At 43.4% G+C, this 23,119-nt stretch overlaps 1 protein-coding gene across 2 annotated transcripts in view; it reads right to left on the bottom strand.

The window, feature by feature from the left end:
• Nucleotides 1-23,119, bottom strand: part of ptprn2 (protein tyrosine phosphatase receptor type N2) — a 967,505-nt gene that overhangs the window by 30,646 nt on the left and 913,740 nt on the right. For both annotated transcript variants that reach the window (XM_072576204.1, XM_072576205.1), the window contains exon 17: nucleotides 2,668-2,745. In XM_072576204.1, the coding sequence (XP_072432305.1) occupies nucleotides 2,668-2,745 (78 nt within the window). The remainder of the gene's footprint in view (nucleotides 1-2,667; nucleotides 2,746-23,119) is intronic.

Below are 23,119 nucleotides of genomic sequence, written 5' to 3'. Positions count from 1 at the left end.
ATTTTCTGCTACCATTGGCTGCTTTGCATTTGCCTGGAGGAGCTGCATTTTATTTAAAGTCTGTATAAAGTTTCCTCTTTCATTCAGTTAATTTGCTACATTAGGCAAATGAGTGAATTACACAGAGTGCAAATTGCATTCTAATTATTGAGATCTACATACAAAGTACCCAAGGCAGGGGTGATGGAGTTCATGGTCAGTGCAGTGCACTGATGTGTTAAATCAGAACACACCAACTTTATTCAATGAGTTGCATAAACCGATGCTCCCAGCTCTATCAACAGGCACTACTCTTCCTGAATTCTGCAGCCACTGAGTGTGTTAAATGTGGTGAAGGCAGCACTAACGGTATCACTATTTACCAAGTGAAATGAGTAACGATTCATTCATCAAGACCTGAATTTCTGAGCAGAAGAAAGGACTCTGTGCCCTAACCAAATGGCACCATGGCCCAAGTTCTGGAAGTCTTGCGCTGGAACCTGGCACTCACCATGTTCGTGAGGGCTTTGTTGATGAGGAGCTGGAGCTGGACACACATCCACAGACCACGGGAGTAGATGTACATTTGAAAGTGGAACTGTCTTTGATCAGGAACAAATTTTGCCAGACCAGCATCTGTCTATCGGCGATCAGTCAGGTCAAATACGGTTGTCCTCCATAAGGGTGCCTATCTGTGGGTCTTCTGGTGGTTGAAGAGGCCAATATAGGATCCACAGATTCTATTGCAGTGTGGGCATTGGTGGGTGGTAATGGTGATCGGAGGTGGGTGTGATGTGTGTGCCTCTCCTTGCACAAGATTCTCTTCAATTAAATGGCATGGCAGAGACCATTTTCATGGTGTGTTGATCCTGCTGGATGACATTTATCCAGTGATTCCAGTTTGTAGCCATGTCCCGTTGTTGATGTTGAATGGAATCTCTTGACGTTGAGGCATTTCTTTTGGCCACTATGGCAGACTAACCTTCCTTCAGTTGGGAGGACATTATTTGTACGTGATGTATCATGAGTACATGATACATGGCCAGACCAGCTTCTGAAACATGACTTATAGCCGTTTACACTTTTGATGAAAAAGACTAAACCTACTAGAGTTGTCTGGAGGATTCAGATACCATTTTAAAGAGGTTTAGGTATAACTCTTTGGGTTTGTTAATAGTAGACTTGGATGCAAGGAAAAGATGGATAAGGTCTGGCAAACTGTTAATTTGTCAGATCATTTAATTTTGAAACAAATAATCTACAGTGACACTCTGTTAAAAAAAAAGTCAGTGCTGGCCCTTTCAATAATTGCTAATTGGAAAAAGTCCAAGGCTAGCATTATATGATTCAGCTTTCATATAACCTATCATTATAGTGGGAGGCCTGTAGGTACAATTTGATTGACATTCCACATGGTTATGAATCATTAGCTGATGCGGTTATAAACATAAATGGTGAATTTATACAGGATTAAGTACTTGAAGGAATTTGTGAACTTTTATCAATGAATGTTTCTTTAACATCATAATGGTGTTTGTAATGGATCTTTGGAACTTTATTTTATTTCATCTCTGAATGACTCCTGAGGTTAACATGATGGAGACTGTAAAGGAAAAAGGGTGGTGAGTGGGGGGGGGGGGGTTAGATTTGTATGAGTTGGCATTCCATGGTCAAAGAGGCTAAAATGAGAGGTAGAGGTCATGGGTTAGCACTAAATTGTCTTGCAGACTATGAAGTAGGTTCACATGGAGGATATTAGGAGCCATGGGGGATGCATAGAGGACATGAGGATGTTTGGAGAGCGTGTATACAAGAAGAGGATGTGAGGAGTGAGGCCTAAAGGGCCTTATTATTTTAATGATAACCATTCCCAGGGGTGTGGCTGGTCAGACTCCAATTAACATCTGTCCAACTGCAGGCTCCTTTCCTCTCAGTTCCACTGAAACAGAAATCCAACATTTTTGAAAGATTTCTCCCCTGCTGATTTAGGGAGCTGCAAATATTTCCAACTCCGTACACATGACTGAGGAGCAAAAATTCATTCCCAAGTCTCAATAAGCATTATTTTGAATGTTTTCAGGAGTAAAAGCAAATAAGCTATTCCATGTCTCGAGAAACATCAGCAACAATGTAGTGGTTTAGGAAAAGTCAGCAAATTATTAAATGCTTTAAGCTTTACTTATATTCCCAGAAGGAATCTTCCCTTAAATCGCAGAACAGTCTAAAAATATGAGTTCTTTTTCACATTTTAATCCATTAGAGCCATTGATAATTTGCTACCCAAGAACACAAATTGCATTTTACATTTGTGTGCTGCTCTATGTTAGAACTGAAGTACCATGTGTCTATTTCTTTCTGCATTCAAACACTACAGACATCCACCGAAGCAGAGTTTAAATTGGTTAAGTTTTGTTTTGTTCAATTTAATGGCAGAGGCATTACTTTTGAAGCTATGTCTTTCGCACGGAGAAAACGAGATGTTTATCAAATATTTCACAGCTGCTTCACGATTTAGCTTCAAGTCAAATGGCAGATTAAAACATAATCAATGACCATGAATGAAATAACCAATGTGAAATATCAGATAAAACTAGTCCCTGAACCTGCAACATTTTATCAAATTCCCATTCATTCAGCTCTTTTGAACTTTACCTTGGAATACAAATAATGCTTGGGCAGCATTCTTACCTGCCAGAAATCTGCAACAGTGGCAGGGAGGGGGCCTTGAGCCGCAATGTATGCGGGGTTCCTAGGGTCATGATCCATCTGAGTAGAGAGAAATGACAGGTATGGGGTTATTCTGGAAGGTTTATCACAGTTCCTCACACTCAGTTTTGCAATCTACAGTCATGTTCACTGGCAAATTGATCTATTGTGGAGGCTAAGTTCAACAGCAAAAAGCAAAGTTAAAAATTAAGAATTTAGGAGTAAGGAATTATAAATACACGCAATGAAAGAAAATGAATGAATTCCATTTACATCCTGCTTTCAGGACTCCCACTTGTCCTAAAGTGCTATGCAATCTATTAAGTACTTCCCGAGTGTATTCAGTGTTGTAATATAAAATCCACAGCAACCCAGGTTGTGCACAGCAATGAGATAATAATTGGAGTATGTGTTTTATTTTAGTTGAGGAATAACTATTGACTAGGTAAAACTTGCTCGCTCTTTCATCAAAATACAAATGAGATCATTTGTACTTGAGAGATAAAACAGCATCCTGGCTTAATGTCTCCTCTGAAAGATGCCAGCTCAGTGCTCCATCAGCACCACACTGAAGTGTCAGGCTCAGGTCTCAGCAGAGGGTCTTAAGACAAAATCTCTCCAACCAATAGACAATAGTGCAACCCAAGGAGAACCAGTTTGCTATTTCGAACAGCATTTACCCACTTCTAAGTGTGCTCAAATTTTCAAGCTTGTCTTACTCATTGTAAGCAAAATAAATCCTGTGAGATAAGATTCCCATAATCAGTAATGAAAGAAAGATGCAGATCAGAAATTAATTGGATGCATATTTAAGAATCAGGGGACATGGGAAAAGCAGCTCTGATGTATTCCTAAGGGATGCACGATTCAAAAGAATATGCAGCCATATTAGAGTGCTGACTCGGGATTCCTTTCCGGATTATTGATAGGATTATTTATTAATCATTGGACCATGACACAACTCGAGTCACATTATAGAAGATAGTTTTTCAGGGTTACAATCTGGATACATTGATATGAGACTCTGCCTCGTGGGGAGGTCAGGTTCATCTATCATTGATGGGAGAAATGTTTCTCATTATTTATGTCAGTAGTTTTCGTCATGCTTTTAAACTGTGCAATTCATACAACTACATCAGAAAAATGTAAATTATATATCCATATAAGACATATGTTTTTAAGATCCATGTGTAGGTTAGGTGCATTAGTCAGGGGTAAATGTAGAGTTGTAGGGTCAGGGAATGGATCTGGGTGGATTACTCTTCAGAGGGTCAGTGTGGACTTGGGCCAAGTTTCCACACTGTAGGGACTCTATCATTCTATGATAATGCACTGATGAAAGCTATAGCCCTCCTCCCTTCATGTTATATTCACCCAACTCCCAAACACTAGTACAAAAACAGAAAGTGCTAGAGAAGCTCAGCAGGTTTGGCAGCATCTGCAGGGAGGAAAACTTGAGCTAACGTTTTGAGTCCAGTGACTATTTATTAGATGAGGGTTCACTGGACTCAAAATGTTCACTCTGTTTTTTTTCTCATTACAGATGTTTCGAGACCTGCTGAGTTTCTCCAGCAACTTCTGATTCAGATTTCCTGCATCCACAGTTTGTCGTTTTATTATCCCAAGTGCCAATATTCTAAATCTCCAGTTCTATATTTTTTTCAATTATTGAGATATCAATGGAAGCTGCAAATATATAGAAACAGAAACATGCAAAGTGGAATCCTTTTCTGTGTAAAGGGGCATAACCTTAGCTTTTGAATGCGAATGATGAAATGTTAGTTCTTCCTCGATGATCAACCTGTGACACAGTGCCTTAAATAGCAATTTAATGGATTCTGTTCAACTGCAGAAACAGCAGCAGTGAAAGATCCGGCACCCTCCGTTTCTCTATGTAGAAATCTGTGCATCAGAAGTTCCACTTAAAGACCTAGGTTATTAATTTTGGTGATAACAATGCATGCATTATATGTGATTAAAGCAGTTAACAGTGCAATCTTTTCATTCAAGTTAGTAAATTGGAGAAAATGTGAGCTTTCAGCTTTCAATTGCCACATTGCGTTTTTCTGCAGTGCTCCTGATGGCAGAACAATTGCTATACAATTTTACATTGATTTTGTCAGTGAATCTGACATTGCAGAGTGCAGGGTGCACACCAGAAGGAATTTCCATGCTGTTCCAGCTTACCTGTTTATCACAAAAGGGGTCAATTCCATCCTCGCCAGCGGCTGAACAAAAAACCAAGTAAATGACCAATTCATCATATTGAAAATCCATATTAGGACCAGAGACAAAATAATAGAGTAACGTGAACTGCACTGGTTCACTGCTTTTTCTCTTTGTAGACATTAAGACTTTTCTTAATAACACCAAACATGTACTGGTAAACAGGATTTTCATTGCCTTTGTTTTGTTGCCACAGTTTGTCCCATGTACAGATCAATGTATCTGGGACCATTTCTCTGACATCCTTTCGCCTGCATCTGGGAGGAGCCTTTGGTTATGAAATATATGCCATCAGGATCTCTTATACTTGGCAGATGTAACTTATTTATCCTTTTGACACATGGAACAGCCATGGGGACCAAATTTACCCCCAATATGCCAACATTTTCATGCACAAGTTCGAACAAGACTTCTTTGCTGCACAGGACCTTCAGCCCAACTATACACCAGACATATTCACAACATTGTCTTCTTCTGGACGATTGGTGAGCAGTCACTGAAACAGCTACACAATGATATCAACAAGTTTCATCCCACCATCAGATTTACCATGGGCTACTCTTCAGTATTTGTCTCATTCTTGGACACATGCATCTCCATCAAGGATGGGCTCCTCAGCACCTCACTCTAGCGCAAACCCACGGATCATGATGCTACACTTCTCTAGCTTCCACCCTAAACATATTAAAACAGTCATCCCCTGTGGACAAGCCCTACACATGCACAGGATCTGTTCAGGTGAGGAGGAATATGACGGACCCCTGAATGTGCTCAAGAATGCCTTCATAAGAACAAGGTACAATGCTCAACTCATCAATCACAGGTTCCAATGTGCCACAGCGAGAAACCGTAATGACCTCCTCAGTAGACAGACATGGGATGCAACCAATAGGGTACACTTTGTTGTCCTGTATTTCCTGGGAGGGGAAGAACTATGCCATGTTCTTTGTAGTGTGCAATACATTATTCATGAGAATGAGCACCTCACCGAGACCTTTCCTACGCCTCCACTTCTTGCCTTTAAACAACCACCAAACCTTAAACAGACTATTGTTCACAGCAAACTGATCTGCCTTCAGGGCAACATCGCCCACAACACCATTCAACCGTGTCATGGCAAGACATGCCAGAGTGTCGACATGGATACTACCATTACACATGGGAATACCACCCATCATGTACACGGCAGGTACTAATGTGACTCAGCCAACAGCATCTATCTCATATGCTGCAGGCAAGGATGCCCTGAGGCATGGTACATGGGCAAGACCATGCAGACACTACGACAATGGATGATTGGACACCGCACAACAATCACCAGACAGGGGTGTTCCCTCCCAGTCGGGGAACACTTCAGTGGTCCGACATAATCGGCCTCTGATCTTTGGGTGACCATCCTCCACGGTGGACTTCAGGATAGGCAACAACGCAAAGTGGCCGAGCAGAGGCTGATAGCCAAGTTTGGTACTCGTATGAGGATGGCCTCAACCGAGACCTTGGGTTCATGTCACACTATAGGTGAACCCCATTACACTGTATTCACACACACACACACACACACACACTCTTACATATTCTCCCACTCACACAAATCCTCTCTCATTAACACACTCGCTTTCATATACACACGTACACTCCCCACACTCACACCAACGCACACACCCTGTCATTGGCTTATACTCCATCACATTAACACGCACACTTTACCAAGAATGCACACATGCCAACACACACTCTCTCATGCGCACTCACACTCACACACACTCACATGCACACACTCACTTTCTCTCTCACCCTCATGCACATGCTCACACATATACGTCCATGGGGTGAATTTGTATTTGCAGAATTATATTTGCAGATACATTTTATTTTGCTCAAAAATGCACAAACAGTAGGCAGTCAATGCAGGCAGTCAATCCATGTAATATCTTATAAATTCCACTTTGGAAATAGAACCAGTCTGACTCAAGATTGGGATAGAGACACACTCTAACCACACACCTTTAATGCATTGCCTAAGCTGAGATGTCACCTTTTTTTAAATAAAACCTTATGTTATCTTGAGAATGTGAATTAAAAGAAATTTTGGGATTTACATATTAATGAACCAAAACCTGCAACTCATTCTAAATGATGAAAGACTTAAAAGCAATCTAGATTTGTTCAATATATTGTTTCAGTTGCATGACACTGTAAACGTTTGTTATAAATTCTGTGCCTTATAGTCCTGCTCCACAGCTAACTGATGAAGGAGCGGTGCTCTGAAAGCTAGTGCTTCCAAATAAACCTGTTGGACAATAACCTGGTGATGTGTGATTGTTAACTTAATGTGTGTCCACCCAATCCAACACCAGCTCCTCTACATCATTATTTTTCTGTGACACAATGTATTGGGGGGAGGTCCCTGATTTATGAAGGTCTGACTTACTAACACTTGTACTTAGGAACGTGATCCCATACAGGGGTGTAATTTTAATGATCCGATACACAAATGTTTCCTGTATTCCCAAATGTCTATTAATATTGTCATGTGTTCCGACTTGCGTTCAAGTTGACTTGTGAACAGACTCCTGAACAGGAACCATTCACGACCTGGAGACTCTGAACTGGCCAAGATTCTATGAAGGAGTTGGAGGACTCTGAGTAGCCTCCTGGCCAATGCCTTTACCTTGTCTGAATGTGTCATTTTCCATATAATGTTAAGAACGTCCCAACTATACCTCAAAACCAGCTCTGCACCATTCTAATCTCAAAAGAAGTAGAAATTTCCACCACTGTAATACTGTGCAGAGCTAAGCCTTTGTGACAAACTCTGTTCCTTAGCTAGGTAAAAAACAATGACTGCAGATGCTGGAAACCAGATTCTGGATTAGTGGTGCTGGAAGAGCACAGCAGTTCAGGCAGCATCCAAGGAGCTTCAAAGTCGACGTTTCGGGCAAAAGCCCTTCATCAGGAATAAAGGCAGTGAGCCTGAAGCGTGGAGAGATAAGCTAGAGGAGGGTGGGTGTGGGGAGAAAGTAGCAGAGAGTACAATAGGTGAGTGGGGGAGGGGATGAAGGTGATAGGTCAAGGAGGAGAGGGTGGAGTGGATAGGTGGAAAAGGAGATAGGCAGGTAGGACAAGTCCGGACAAGTCATGGGGACAGTTACTGAGCTGGAAGTTTAGAACTAGGGTGAGGTGGGGGAAGGGGAAATGAGGAAACTGTTGAAGTCCACATTGATGCCCTGGAATTGAAGTGTTCCGAGGCGAAAGATGAGGCGTTCTTTCTCCAGGCGTCTGGTGGTGAGGGAGCAGCGGTGAAGGAGGCCCAGGACCTCCATGTCCTCGGCAGAGTGGGAGGGGGAGTTGAAATGTTGGGCCACGGGGCGGTGTGGTTGATTGGTGCGGGTGTCCCGGAGATGTTCTCTAAAGCGCTCTGCTAGGAGGCGCCCAGTTTCCCCAATGTAGAGGAGACCACATCGGGAGCAACGGATACAATAAATAATATTAGTGGATGTGCAAGTAAAACTTTGATGGATGTGGAAGGCTCCTTTAGGACCTTGGATAGAGGTGAGGGAGGAAGTGTGGGCGCAGGTTTTACAGTTCCTGCAGTGGCAAGGGAAAGTGCCAGGATGGGAGGGTGGGTTGTAGGGGGGCGTGGACCTGACCAGGTAGTTGCAGAGGGAACGGTCTTTGCGGAAGGCGGAAAGGGGTGGGGAGGGAAATATATCCTTGGTGGTGGGGTCTGTTTGGAGGTGGCAGAAATGTCGGCGGATGATTTGGTTTATGCGAAGGTTGGTAGGGTGGAAGGTGAGCACCGGGGCGTTCTGTCCTTGTTACTATTGGAGGTGTGGGGTCTGAGGGCGGAGGTGCAGGATGTGGACGAGATGCGTTGGAGGCCATCTTTAACCACGTGGGAAGGGAAATTGCGGTCTCTAAAGAAGGAGGCCATCTGGTGTGTTCTGTGGTCGAACTGGTCCTCCTGGGAGCAGATACGGCGGAGGCGGAGGAATTGGGAATACGGGATGGCATTTTTGCAAGAAGTAGGGTACATGCTCAGTGACTTTCCCCACCCCTACTGTCGTGGTCACCACCACTTCCGCCCCCACCAGCGCCTCTCACCTGCATTCTGCGGACACGCCCCCCACAGACCCCACTGTCACTATCCCCACCCCCCAGAACCCCGAGGGGAACACTACCCCTGCTCATGACTCCACCCCCATTCCCCCCACCATCACACCCACTCCAGTTACAGGTTCCGCCCCCCACTCCCAGCTCTACACCCACACCAGATCCCAGCTCCCAGCCCTGCCGAGTTTTCACCATCCCTCCAGACCACCCCCTCACTGAGGACGAACGATCAGTCCTCAGCAAAGGACTCACCTTCATCCCTCTCCGTCCATGCATCAATGAATTTAATACACGCCGTGACGTTGAACAATTCTTCCGTCGCCTCTGAGCTTACTTTCACAATCAGGACTCCTGCCCACATTCCGAGGTCCCCTTCGCCCACCTCCAACACACTGCATCCACCTGGACACCCCCCGCTGGCCTATTACCTGCCCTTGACCTCTTCATTTCCAACTGCCGCCGGGAATTAACCGCCTCAACCTGTCTACCTCCCACCCTCACTCCAACCTTTCACCCTCACAACATGCAGCCCTCCAATCCCTCTGCTCCAATCCCAACCTCACCATCAAGCCATCGGATAAAGGGGGAGCAGTGGTAGTCTGGCGCACTGACCTCTACACCGCTGAAGCCAAACGTCAACTCGAGGACACCTCTTCCTACTGCCCCCTCGACCATGACCCCACCCCCCCATCACCAAACCATCATCTCCCAGACCATACAGAACCTCTTCACCTCAGGAGATCTCCCACCCACAGCTTCCAACTTCATAGTCCAGGAGCCCCGCACTGCCCGGTTCTACCTCCTTCCCAAGATCCACAAGCCTGACCACCCTGGGCGACCGATTGTCTCAGCATGCTCCTGCCCCACTGAACTCATCTCTACCTACCTCGTCACTGTCCTATCCCCCCTAGTCCAGAAACTCCCCACATACGTTCGAGACACCATCCACGCCCTCCACCTCCTCCAAGACTTCCGTTTCCCTGGCCCCCAATGCCTCATCTTCACCATGGATATCCAATCCCTCTACACCTCCATCTGCCATGACCAGGGCCTCCAAGCCCTCCGTTTTTTCCTCTCCAGACGTCCCCAACAGTATCCTTCCAACGACACTCTCATTTGTTTGGCCGAACTGGTCCTCACCCTAAACAATTTCTCCTTTGAATCCTCCCACTTCCTCCAGACCAAAGGGGTAGCCATGAGCACCTGTATGGGCCCCAGGTATGCCTGTCTCTTTGTTGGCTACGTACAGCAGTTGATCTTCCGTAATTACACCGGCACCACTCCCCACCTCTTCCTCCGCTACATTGATGACTGCACTGGCGCCACCTCGTGCTCCCGCGAGGAGGTTGAGCAATTCATCAACTTCACCAACACATTCCACCCTGACCTTAAATTTACCTGGACCGTCTCTGACACCTCCCTCCCCTTCCTGGACCTCTCCATCTCCATTAATGATGACCGACTTGACACTGACATTTTTTACAAACCCACCGACTCCCACAGCTACCTGGATTACACCTCTTCCCACCCTATCTCATGCAAAAATGCCATCCCATATTCCCAATTCCTCCGTCTCCGCCGTATCTGCTCCCAGGAGGACCAGTTCGACCACAGTACACACCAGATGGCCTCCTTCTTTAGAGACCGCAATTTCCCTTCCCAAGTGGTTAAAGATGGCCTCCAACGCATCTCGTCCACATCCTGCACCTCCGCCCTCAGACCCCACACCTCCAATAGTAACGCCCCTGGTGCTCACCTTCCACCCTACCAAACTTCGCATAAACCAAATCATCCGCCGACATTTCTGCCACCTCCAAACAGACCCCACCACCAGGGATATATTTCCCTCCCCACCCCTTTCCGCCTTCCGCAAAGACCGTTCCCTCCGTGATTACCTGGTCAGGTCCATGCCCCCCTACAACCCACCCTCCCATCCTGGCACTTTCCCTTGCCACCGCAGGAACTGTAAAACCTGCGCCCACACCTCCTCCCTCACCTCTATCCAAGGCCCTAAAGGAGCCTTCCACATCCATCAAAGTTTTACTTGCACATCCACTAATATCATTTATTGTATCCGTTGCTCCCGATGCGGTCTCCTCTACATTGGGGAGACTGGGCGCCTCCTAGCAGAGCGCTTTAGGGAACATCTTCGGGACACCCTCACCAATCAACCACACCATCCCGTGGCCCAACATTTCAACTCCCCCTCCCACTCTGCCGAGGACATGGAGGCCTCCTTCACCGCCGCTCCCTCACCACCAGACACCTGGAGGAAGAACGCCTCATCTTCCGCCTCGGAACACTTCAATTCCAGGGCATCAATGTGGACTTCAACAGTTTCCTCATTTCCCCTTCCCCCACCTCATCCTAGTTCTAAACTTCCAGCTCAGCACTGTCTCCATGACTTGTCCGGACTTGTCCTACCTGCCTATCTCCTTTTCCACCTATCCACTCCACCCTCTCCTCCTGGACCTATCACCTTCATTCCCTCCCCCACTCACCCATTGTACTCTATGCTACTTTCTCCCCACACCCACCCTCCTCTAGCTTATCTCTCCACGCTTCAGGCTCACTGCCTTTATTCCTGATGAAGGGCTTTTGCCCGAAACGTCGATTTTGAAGCTCCTTGGATACTGCCTGAACTGCTCTGCTCTTCCAGCACCACTAATCCAGAATCTGTTCCTTAGCTGCCAACTCCATCTGACTCTCTGGGAGTTATCCACAGTTGAACAAATATACATCCTGTTTGTGCCATATTTAACCCCGAGATATTTTGTCAATCTCACTCAAGGACTATTACTCAGAATTTCCACATCTGTAATATCATCCAGTTCCAAATGCCTGGATCATGAGAGTTGCATAGTGGCTCAGCAGCTAACACTACTGCCTCACAGCACCAGGGACCTAGGTTCAATTCCAGCCTCAGGCAACTGTGCAGAGTTTGCACATTCCCCTGTGTCAGCAAGGGTTTCCTCTCACAGTCCAAAGCTGCCCATAGTGTCAGAAGTGTGCAGGCTAGATGGATTAGCCATATACAGGGAAATACAGGGAACAGAGATGGGATGGGTCTGCATTGGATGCACTTTGGAGGGTTGGTATGGAAACAATGGGCCAAATGGCCTGCTTCCAAGCTGAAGGGATTCTATAATGAACTTATCTCTTGCCAAAACTATCATTGATGCCTTTCCACCTTTAGAACTGAGTATTCTAATTCATTCCTCCCCACATTTTACACTCTGTGAACGAGAGGATATCCAAAGATTTGCTCTCCATGTTGTGATTCACACTTAATCCCATTTACCCATCTTTCCTTTACTCTCTGACTTGCACTGACCCCTGGTTAAGCAGCAAACCAATTTTAAAATGGTCATGTTTGCTTTCAAATCCCTCTATAAAGGCACTCCTCCCCATTTCTGCAATTTGTTTGAGCCTCACACCCCTCTGAAGATATTTTCAATCCTCTAATTCTGGCCCAATTTTAATCATTCTGCCATTAGCAGTTGCATCTTCAGTTGCCAGGCTCCTGAACTCTCCACCTCCATCCCTAAACATTTCCACCTACATCATAGAATCATAGAATGCCTACAGTGTGGAAACAGGCCATTCAGCCCAACAAGTCCACACCAAACCTCCAAACAGTAACCCATCCAGACACATTCCCCTACCCTATTACTTTACATTTCCCCCGATGAATGCACCAAAACTACACATCCCCGAATGCTATGGCCAATTTCATCAATTATGATAGAGGGAAGGTCATGGATGAGGCAGCTGAAGATGGTTGGGCCTAGGACACTACCCTGATATCTTACTCTCCTAACCTCAGACACTCCTTAAAACATGTCTCTGTGCATTTTGACCTAATATTTCATCTGTGAATACAAGCAAAATGTGGATCAACATCACACTTTGTTTTATAATGCTTCTCTGAAGAGCTCTGGGATATTTTATGATGTGAAAGTTGCTATATAAATGCAAATTGTTGTTAAAAACTAATACATTTGTCACAGCTTAATGGCAGCAAGATGTTGAACCTAGGACTGGCATCTTATAAACTTTCCTCAGGGAAGATAAATTATTGCAATTAATCCTGGAATTAAATTTTCCTGTTAGCCCTATGGCTATTATCAGTATTCACTGCAGCCAATTTGACCACAAGCTTGCAGTATGGCATCCATGATCTGAACCATTAAACCTTTTTGGAAAGATGCTATCAGGACATGGTTAATGTGGCATCCAGACTTTCAAGCTCTGGCATAAGAATATCAGCAGTCAAAACATTAACCTCCAACTAATTTTGTTAAAGGACGCATTAGAAATGGGAACAGACAGATCGCCACTTTTAAGAATTCTGACTAGTCTAAAAAAACGGGTCCTCAAAATAAATTCACATTTTAATAATTCTACAAATTGATGAAGTCATTTGAAATTAGAATACTTTTCACTTTTCGATTGCCTATTAACTGCAAGCAGCGAACACTAGCAAAGAAAATGTGTTTCAGTTCTTTACCAAAATGAATAATCATTTTTTGTGCCTGCTTCACATATGTAAGAAACATCAGGATAAGTGGTAGTTAATAATAAACTTCATTCTATCCACAATCAGTTGTCCATTTCATTATCAAAGTCTGAACTAGCTGACATAATATGCGTCAAGCTGATAATTTTGACTTGGCTTAAAGTTCTGACTGTCACACAACGGATTTCCAGTGTAAATCTCTGCAAAATGCACAAAGAAAAGTCACAAGCTCCTCACACAATCTGATTGTCACTTGAATGGTACGCAGCCAGCAATTACAGCATGCAGAATAAGGAAGGAACATAAAGGGAGATAGCACGTTCTCCTAATATCCTAGCAACACGTAACACATTCCTAATGACAGCCTTTTGTAAACAGCTGTAATTTTTCATAGTGTAATTAGAGTGAGACCTTGTATTAGATTCTCCAGGCTTGGGGAATGTATTTTGTCCTCCTCTCTGCTTTCCTTTTTATAAATTTAATGTAAATCAGCGGTTTCCATGATGTAGGTGTAGCCTGACATCTTTCAAAATGCCACTGGATAAACCAACTCGCTCAGCATTACAGCTTTCTATTCACCATAGTAACTGCACAACTGAAGATAATTGTGAGGATTAAATTCCTGAGATCTCAGTAAAGAAAAGAATTACTGTCATACCTTGTAATTTTGTTGGACTACGAAAAACACCCGGATTAATGGGAAGTAAGATAAACATTGTGCAAAACAGCATTTGAATTACCAGTAGTTAAAGTAAAATGATAACTGCTAGATATCTTTTCATTTTGCAAAATTAACTTGCTTAAAGTGACAGAATGGAAGAACAGATCCCTTTAAGTCAATGCCAATCAAATGTAGGCAAGGTCAAAATACAATTACAGGCAAGTCAAGCTAATGTGAATGGTTGCTCTATCAGATGATCGCCTCATGTAGTCAACAAGCAGAGCAGATGGCATATGTCTGAGGCAGAATATACTGCATTCCCTGCTTTAGAGATGAATGCAGGAGGAGCAAAGCAGTTGCCTGACGCCAGTTTGGGGCAGTTGTATCAACTTACTTTCCTGAAGCAAAATAGAACCAGAAGAATGCAAAGAAGAACTTGAAGAGAAAATAGATCATATGCTATAATTGCCTAAAATTAATCTTAAATGATTTTTAAATTTATTAACTCATGGGATGTGAGTGTCGCTGGCTGGCCAGCATTTATTGCCCATCCCTAGTTGCCCTTGAGAAGGTGGTGGTGAGCTGTCTTCATGACCGCTGCAGTCCACCTGCTGTGGATTGACCCACAATGCTCATAGATGGGAATTCCTGGATTTTGACCAAGTGACAGTGAAGGAATGGCGATATATTTCCAAGTCAGAATGGTAAGTGGCTTGTCCTTCTGGATGGCAGTGGTCATGGCTTTGGAAGACTTTGGAACATACTGTCTAAGGATCTTGGTGAATTTCTGCAGTGCATCTTATAGATAGTACACGCTGCTGCCACTCAGTGTCGGTGGTGGAAGGAGTGGATGCTTGTAGATGTCATGCCAATCAAGTGGGCTGCTTTGTCCTGAATGGTGTTAAGCTTTTTGAGTTGTTGGAAATGCACTCTTCCAAGCAACTGGGGAGTATTCCATTATACTCTAGTCTTGTGTCGTATAGATGGTGGACAAACTTTGGGGAGTCAGGAGGTGAGTTATTTGTTGAGGCATTCTCAGCTCTTGTAGCCACTGTGTTTATGTGGTGAGTCCAGTTGAGTTTCTGGTCAGTGGTGATCCCCAAAATATTGATAGTGGGGGATATAATCATGGTAGCACCATTGAATATCAAGGGGTGGTGATTAGATTGTCTCTTATTGGAGATGATCATTGCCTGGCATTTGTGTGGCATCAGCGTTTCTTGTCACTTGTCAGCACAAGCCTAGATATTGACCAGATCTAGCTGCATTTTAACATGCTTCAGTATCTGAGGAGTTGTGAATAGTGCTGAACATTGTGCAATCATTGCTGAACATCCCCACTTCTGACCATATGATGGAGGAAAGATCACTGTGAAGCAACTGAAGATGGTTGGGTCCAGGACACTACCCTGAGGAACTCCTGCAGAGATGTCCTGGAGCTGAGATGACCAATCTCCAACAATCACAACTATCTTCCTATGTCAAGAGTGTGGTGCAGATTCCTGATGAAGTGCTTTTGCCCAAAATGTGGTTTCTCCTGCTCCTTGGATGCTGCCAGACCTGCTGTGCTTTTCCAGCACCACACTCTTGACTCTAATCTTCGGCATCTGCAGTCCTAATTTTTGCCTAGTTATCTTCCTATGTGGCAAGTTTGACTCCAACCAGTGGAGATTGGTCCCCCGACTCCCATTGATTCCAGTTTTGCTAGGGCTCCTTGATGCCACATTTAATCGAATACAGCCTTGATTCTAAGGGCTGTCACAGAGTCATAGAGATGTACGGTACGGAAACGTACCCTTTGGACCATGCCAACCAGATGTCCCAACCTAATGTAGTCCCATTTGCCAGCACTTGGCCCATATCCCTCCAAACCCTTCCTATCCATACACCCATCCAGATGTCTTTTAAATGTTGTAATTGTACCAGCCTCCACCACTTCCTCTGGCACCTCATTCCATACACACACCACTCTCTGTGTGAAAGGGTTGCCCATTAGGTCCCTTATATACCTTTCCCTCTCACCCTAAACCTATGCTTTCTAGTTCTGGACTCCCCCACCCCAGGGAAAAAAACTTTCTCTATTTATCCTATCCATGCCCCTCATGATTTTATAAACCTCTGTAAGGTCACCCGTCAGCCGCCACTAAAGCGAGGCTTGGGGGAGGGGTGACAAGCTAAAAATCTTACATATAAACATTATGGGAGATGAGAATCACTATTTAATTCTTTGATGTCGCTCGGGTGTTGAAAATATGTAACCTCTCTTTACATTCCTCCCTTTTTGGAATGCAGTGATTGCTAGCCACGTAGAGAGACAGAATTTTTCCATGTATCTGTGTCAGGAACACTTGTAATCAAAATACATAAAACGGAAATTTGGTGTAAAATAGGGCACAAATGCAAAACACCTGAGTTACCTCAACCTTCTATCCTGTTTACATAATTCAGCTCCTTGTGAATTTGGATGTGAATTCCCTGCAGCTACAGTGGTTTAACATGAATGTGAAATCAAATCACGAATTTGAGGTGCATCAAGAAGCAAAGCAATCAGCCTGGTATATTGTTATAATCTTCTGATCAATTTTTTTTAAAAAGTGCGTTTGGAGTGCTGCCTTGTGCATTCTGTTTATGTGAATGCGTTTTTTATGGCACAATTCACATTAAATATTGGGAAATCTCAATGACTGTATGATCTCAAATGGACTGTGGCTAATATGTGGATATTTAATTTTCATACAGAAAAAAAATGGAAGATATGGTGCAAACTCTGCACTTTCCTTCGGTCATGATTGTTTAAGGCACTTGTTTTTAGCTTAGGCTGATGTAATTGACAAAGTTTCTCTAGAAATGAACACAATGCAATAAATACATTTTATAAAATTTTATAAGAAATAAATAAATCAGAAGGGTGAATTCTAAATAAAAAAAGTCATTTCGTCAAACCAGCTGGTTGTTAATGAGCCAGCCGCAAAGCTCCATAATACCTCTTCCTTGAGTAATCTAACATATTACATTATTAATTATGAAACATTGGAATGCAAATGTATATATTCCAACAATGAAATTCTCCAAATAGCAAAATAAACCCATTCTTGATTTAAAAAAAAAATTACCAGGAAACATATAAGAGAGCTAAATCAGGTATGTGCAATCTTCACCTCAGGGGTGAATAAAAAAAAATTATGTGGTCTTCATGGCTTATTATTTAATCTTTTTAAAATGTTCACTTATTGCTTTAATCATCTGCCTAAGTATCATTATTGAACATTTCCTACTTAAACACAAATGGTAGCAAGTTAATCATACCTTGGAACCCATACTCAGGAGTTTAAAACATCTAAGCCTTTAATGCACTCGGCAATTTCTTGCTGCCACTCTCTCTGCGAGGACAACAGCTTCCTATTTATTGAAACCACCTCTCTATTCAGCAGCAGAGATTACCTTTTATTCACCAATGGCTGATTTCACTACACTTTAATAATGACTGGGATATATTGTTAAACTGCAAAGAGTTCAGAAAATATTTACCAGGACAGTGCTGGAATGGAGGGTTTGAGAATGTAAAAATAGACTGGAAAGGCTGGGACTTAATTTTGACTGCAGTGCAGGAGGTTGAGCGGTGACCTTATCGAGGTTTATAAAATCATGAGGGACATAGATAAGGTGAATGACAAGGGCCTTTTCCCGAGGGTGGTGAGTTCAAAATTAGGAGACATATTTTTATGAGTGAGAGGAGAAAGATTTAATGAGGACATGAGGGGCAACTTCTCTGCACAGATACGTTCATGAATAAGAAAGTGATATGGTCCAAAGGTAAGCAGGTGAGACTAGGTATGTTTGAGAACACGGCCAGTGTGGATCGGTTGGATTGAAGGGTGTGTTTCCGTGTTGTATGACTCTGTGACTCCATGTAATTATCACAATTTTGTTCTATGCTGTGGTTCACTTGATGTTGTCATTGTAAGTCTTTCTTCCTCAACTTGCATCGACCTGAATAAATGCTATTTTTGATTTTCTTACATATTGTTTGACAAAGACAGGGATGGAGTAGGCTTTACTCTTTATACTGTATCTATGCAACTTAATTTTTTTTAAAAATCAAAGTCATATTTTAACACAATTCCGAGACGCATGAATCAGAAGGCCACTGAAACCCCAGTTCTATTGTCGCTTTGTTTTTGTGTATGTTTTCAAAACTAAAATCGTTTAAATCAGATTACAAACCTGATATTTTAAAAACTTATCTTGAAATGTTAACTCATTTTTTTTCTTTCAGATATGGACTAACCAGCTATATATTTTCTACATTTCTGTTAGATTGTCATAATGAATTGTTTTCCAGCCGACTGGTATTAGCATGACATACGTATAACTCACATGCAAATTTAAGGGTAGTGGGGATGCTTTCTTGAATTTTACACTTCTCCAGGTCATTCGGGCATTTTCAATGGCTTCAGGTGAGAACAGAAAGTTCCTAGTCACATAGGAATACAATTCTACCATAGTATCATAAGAACATAAGAAACAGGAGCAACCACAGGCCATTCAGCCCGTCAGACCTGTTTGCTATTCAACAGGATCATGGCCAATCTGCCCCAGGGTCTTAACCTCTGCTTCATGCCAGCTCAGCAAAACCCTCAACTCCCTGATATTTCAAAAATCGACCCACCTCTTCTTCACATACTTTCAGTGATCTAGCCTGCACAATTCTCTGGAGTCTAGCATTCATTAACCTCTGGGAGAAGAAATTCATTCACATCTCAACTTTAAATGAGAGCCCTCTTAGTCCGTAACAATATTCCCTAGTTCAAAAACCCACTCCTCATGGAAGCAGCTTCCTGACATCCATCCTGTCTAGCTCCTTAGAATTTTGTATGATTCAATAAGATAAACCCTCATTTTTCTAAACATTATTGAATAAGGGCCTAACCTGTTTAGCTGTTCTTATTAAGTCGACCCCTTCCTCCCAGAAATTGGCCCTTGAATTTCTTGTGACCTACCTCCAATGGCAATACATCCTTTCTTAAATATCAATTAGAAGATGCTGGAAACACATAGGACAGTCAGTGCATGAATGAGATGGGTAAGTGATTCTTAAGGCGTCTAGTTTTTGCACAAAAATGCACAAGCAAGAATTCTCTTGTTTGATTCCCAGCTCCATATCCTAGCTCATACAGCACGACTCTTCCTTGCCTTCATTGGTATCTGATGGAAGGCTACTCCATTGTTCTCCTATACTGAAGGATTTACTCCATTTTCATTGACATTTCATAGCTTTCACTTGCATTTCCTCTGTAGCAGGCTTGGCATCTCATCCAAATATAGTATGAAGCGTTTTAATTCTCTGGCTTTGCCGCACGACTGCGCTGTGATCACAAATGTCCACTGAAAACACTCAACCAACTCAACTTGACAGAAGCCTCTGTTTAACCCAAGGTGCACACTTTTAAAATTCAGTGGCAGCACCGACAGTGCTTTTTGAGAACGGATAATTGCCAGATGAAAATGATAGTGTACGCTTAATCCTGCACGGCATTTCTCAGCACTGTTGGCATAAGTATTTGACCGTGACACACTATTAAAGCAGCTGATTGTACTCACAGTTCAGAGGAGTCAAAGCTAGATTCAGAGGGTTCCAACTACACTGTGCACTGGTTGGCCCTGCAATTTACATATTAATTATCTCCTAATGCACTCCACACAATTATATGGCATGCACTAAATTATAGTGGGTTGAGAAATGGAATGTGGAGTGTACAGAAAAGTTTATGTTTCCCATCAGTCCACTCTGACAAACCTGACTCCCCCACTCACCCCAGTTTACTTCTTGGTTCTGTTAATGGTTGGAATCAAAGAGGGTGGCACTGGAAAATCACAGAAGATCAGGCAGCATCTGAGCAGCAGTCTGAGTCGACGTTTCGGGCATAAACCCTTCATCAGGAATGATACAATTGGCCTCAGTCCTCCAGAATCAGAGGAGAGAAAAATCATCCAGGGTTATGGGCAAGGCCAGCATTTCCTGCCCATCTTTAACTCCTAATTCCACCTCAATGAAGTAGAACATGCCAGGAGTAGTGCCATGTGTATACCCAAACAAATCAAGTGTCAGCTTGGTGAGCTACAACACAGGACTCATCATTGGTTGTCCCTCAATTTGAGGATAATGTAATGGGTTTCTATTGTAGGTCTTCATGTGACTGAACTGGCTAATTCTCAACTGACCGATCTTTGGGTACATGGGGCCGGGCATCACATGATATAATGGGATCGAGAATGTGAAACTTGCTTTCTTTTCTTTCTTTATCTCCTGCTGCTGTGCCTCAGTATTTGGACTTGAAAGGCAGTTCAGTTTCGTGGACAGGCTGTTGCCTGTTTGAAAGACAGGAATGGAATTTAGGGGCAGCATGGTGGCTCAGTGGTTAGCACTGCTACCTCACAGTGCCAGGGACCTGGGTTCAACTCCACCCTTGGGTGACTGTCTGTGTGGAGTTTGCACATTCTTCCTGTGTCTGCGTGGGTTTCCTCCGGATGCTCAGGTTTCCTACCATAATCCAAAGATGTGCAGGTTAGTGAATTGGCCTTACTAAATTGCCCATAGTGTTTGGTGATGAGTAGATTAGATGCATTATTCAGGGGTAAATGTAGAGTAATAGGGGAATGGGTGGGATATTCTTCAGAGGGTTAGTGTGGACTTGCTAGGCAGAAGGGCCTGCTTCCACACTGTAGGGATGCTAAAGAATTCCTCAACGTCTTTAATGCCAGTACTATGAGGAGAGCTGCAGAAATGTATTTTAGTGTTTTCTTTGTTCTCCGCAGGAACACTGACTACTTGAGTGGTGAGGAAACAGGACCTGGTTTGGGAGATGCTTTTTAGCCATCTGGATACTTTGCCCAGCGCTTGTATTTATTTCTGATTTACCTTTCAACACCGGCCTGGGGTTTGCTGCAAGCAGGCATAGACTAATTCTGTACTGAGAAGTTGCGAATGGTTTTGGACACTGTACAATTATCAGAAAACATTCCCATTGCTGATTTCATGACTGCTAGCCAGTCACCTGCATATATACTCTTAGTGAGGGCTGATCGAGGTTTGGCAATGGCACTCCCTGCAGGCAGACATGCTGCCCCACCCGATGCCCAGATTTACACACAAAGCACTGGCACTTGAGTGCTGACTTCCTTAGAACGCTTTTAAGGAGAAAAGAGGAGAAAACAGAATGAAGTTGACAAGAACTTCCGTTTATATGTGAATGCCCCAAAGCACTCCATGGATCTCAAATAATAGTGAGAAGAATTTGATAAAGTTAAGTGAAGGTGTAGTCCAAGAGATAGGCGTTGAGAAGCTTTGAAGGTGGAGGTACTAAAGTAGGGGGAAGGGAGGGTGCATGAGATAGATGATCCCAACCGTAACGTTGAAACTGCATTAATGAGAGGGGAGAAGGGAGAGTGATCTGTGACATGAGGCTGAAGGAGATTTGGAAATTAAAGAATAAGGTCAAGAAGGTATTTGCAAAGGAATGAGGACTTTAGTTTCAAACTACATGAGGGTGCAGGGATTAGGAGGTCAATACCAGCATGGGAGAGAGATCGAGCCCTTGTGGGGAAAGCCCAATATGAAGCGACTGCAGGCTCATGGCTAGCGAAGGACTGTAATTCTGAACTTTTAACTTTATTTCTTATTTACTACTTTATACTGACAAGAACTGCAATGTTGAACTTCAACTTATTTCTTTATTTTTCTGTCTTTTTTACCTCAGATTTTGTACCTAGGTACCTTGTACTTAAGATGGCGCCGTGAATGGCTACATTGAAAACTGATACAAGTATCCCTGTACTTGAGTACACACGTCAATAAAACCTAATTCCAACTCTAGTTCTGAAAGGGAAAGCAGTGAGGGTCCAGAATGTCAGAACAGTAAGACAATGGGGAACGGGCATGTGAGTTCCAGTTTATTTAGACTGGACATTGGGAAGTTAGTGTGGTGGAGAGGTTTTAGATTAGATTCCCTACAGTGTGGAAACAGGCTCTTCGGCTCAACTAGTCTGCACCGACCCTCCGAACAGTAACCCACCCAGACTCATTCCCCCTAACTAATGCACCTAATTCTACAGGCAATTTAGAATGACCAATTCACCTAACTTGCATATCTTTGGACTGTGGCAGGAAACCAGAGCACCCAGAGGAAACCCACACAGAATGGGAAGAACATGCAAACGCCACACAGACAGGCGCCCGAGGCTGGAATCGAACCCAGGTCCTGGCACTGTGAGACAGCAGTGCTAACCACTGAGCCACCGTGCTGTCTGACCTGCATTGACTAAAACAAGGGCTTCAACTGCCATGGAGGAGGGGTGTGGTATGATGGATGTCCAGAGGTTGTGGTAGGAGAAATCGCTTCTGGGGAGAGCTGAACAATTTTGTATGCAGTAACTGGGGGATGCATGGAGATTTTCTTCTACAAAAAATGATATCCTAGGGATTCTGGCTCTTTCACTGCTTGGTAGTGATTACAGCAGCAATTATAATTGTCTAGAAACACAGCAGTAAACGGTGCCGGGAACAGCGATGTCAACGGAAAGGATGCTGGAATGAGAAATGAGAATATGCCTCCAAAGATAATATCATCCAGTGTCATTAGGTTTCATCTGTTTTCCAAGTTTCTATTGGGAATCTGATTGCATCAATGTCAACGTCCGACGTATTATAATGAAAAAAACCAGCTTAGCCATGCAGGCGTATCACATGATGTGGAAACATAATCATCACATTTTAATTTAAACAGGCTTATTGCTTCAACAGTCTAAATTAAAATGCAGATGAATAAATAGGGAGCAGACCTGTCAAGGAATTAATAAGGAAGCGCAGAGCACAGTGTTTCTAAGCAAATCTTCTCTTCAAGTGTCAGAGGCAAAAG

This window comes from Chiloscyllium punctatum, chromosome 8 (genome assembly GCF_047496795.1).
Source record: "Chiloscyllium punctatum isolate Juve2018m chromosome 8, sChiPun1.3, whole genome shotgun sequence".
NCBI classification, from domain to species: domain Eukaryota; kingdom Metazoa; phylum Chordata; class Chondrichthyes; order Orectolobiformes; family Hemiscylliidae; genus Chiloscyllium; species Chiloscyllium punctatum.
The sequence above is the reverse complement of the archived record's forward strand: the minus strand, read 5'-3'. Positions and strand labels throughout refer to the sequence as shown.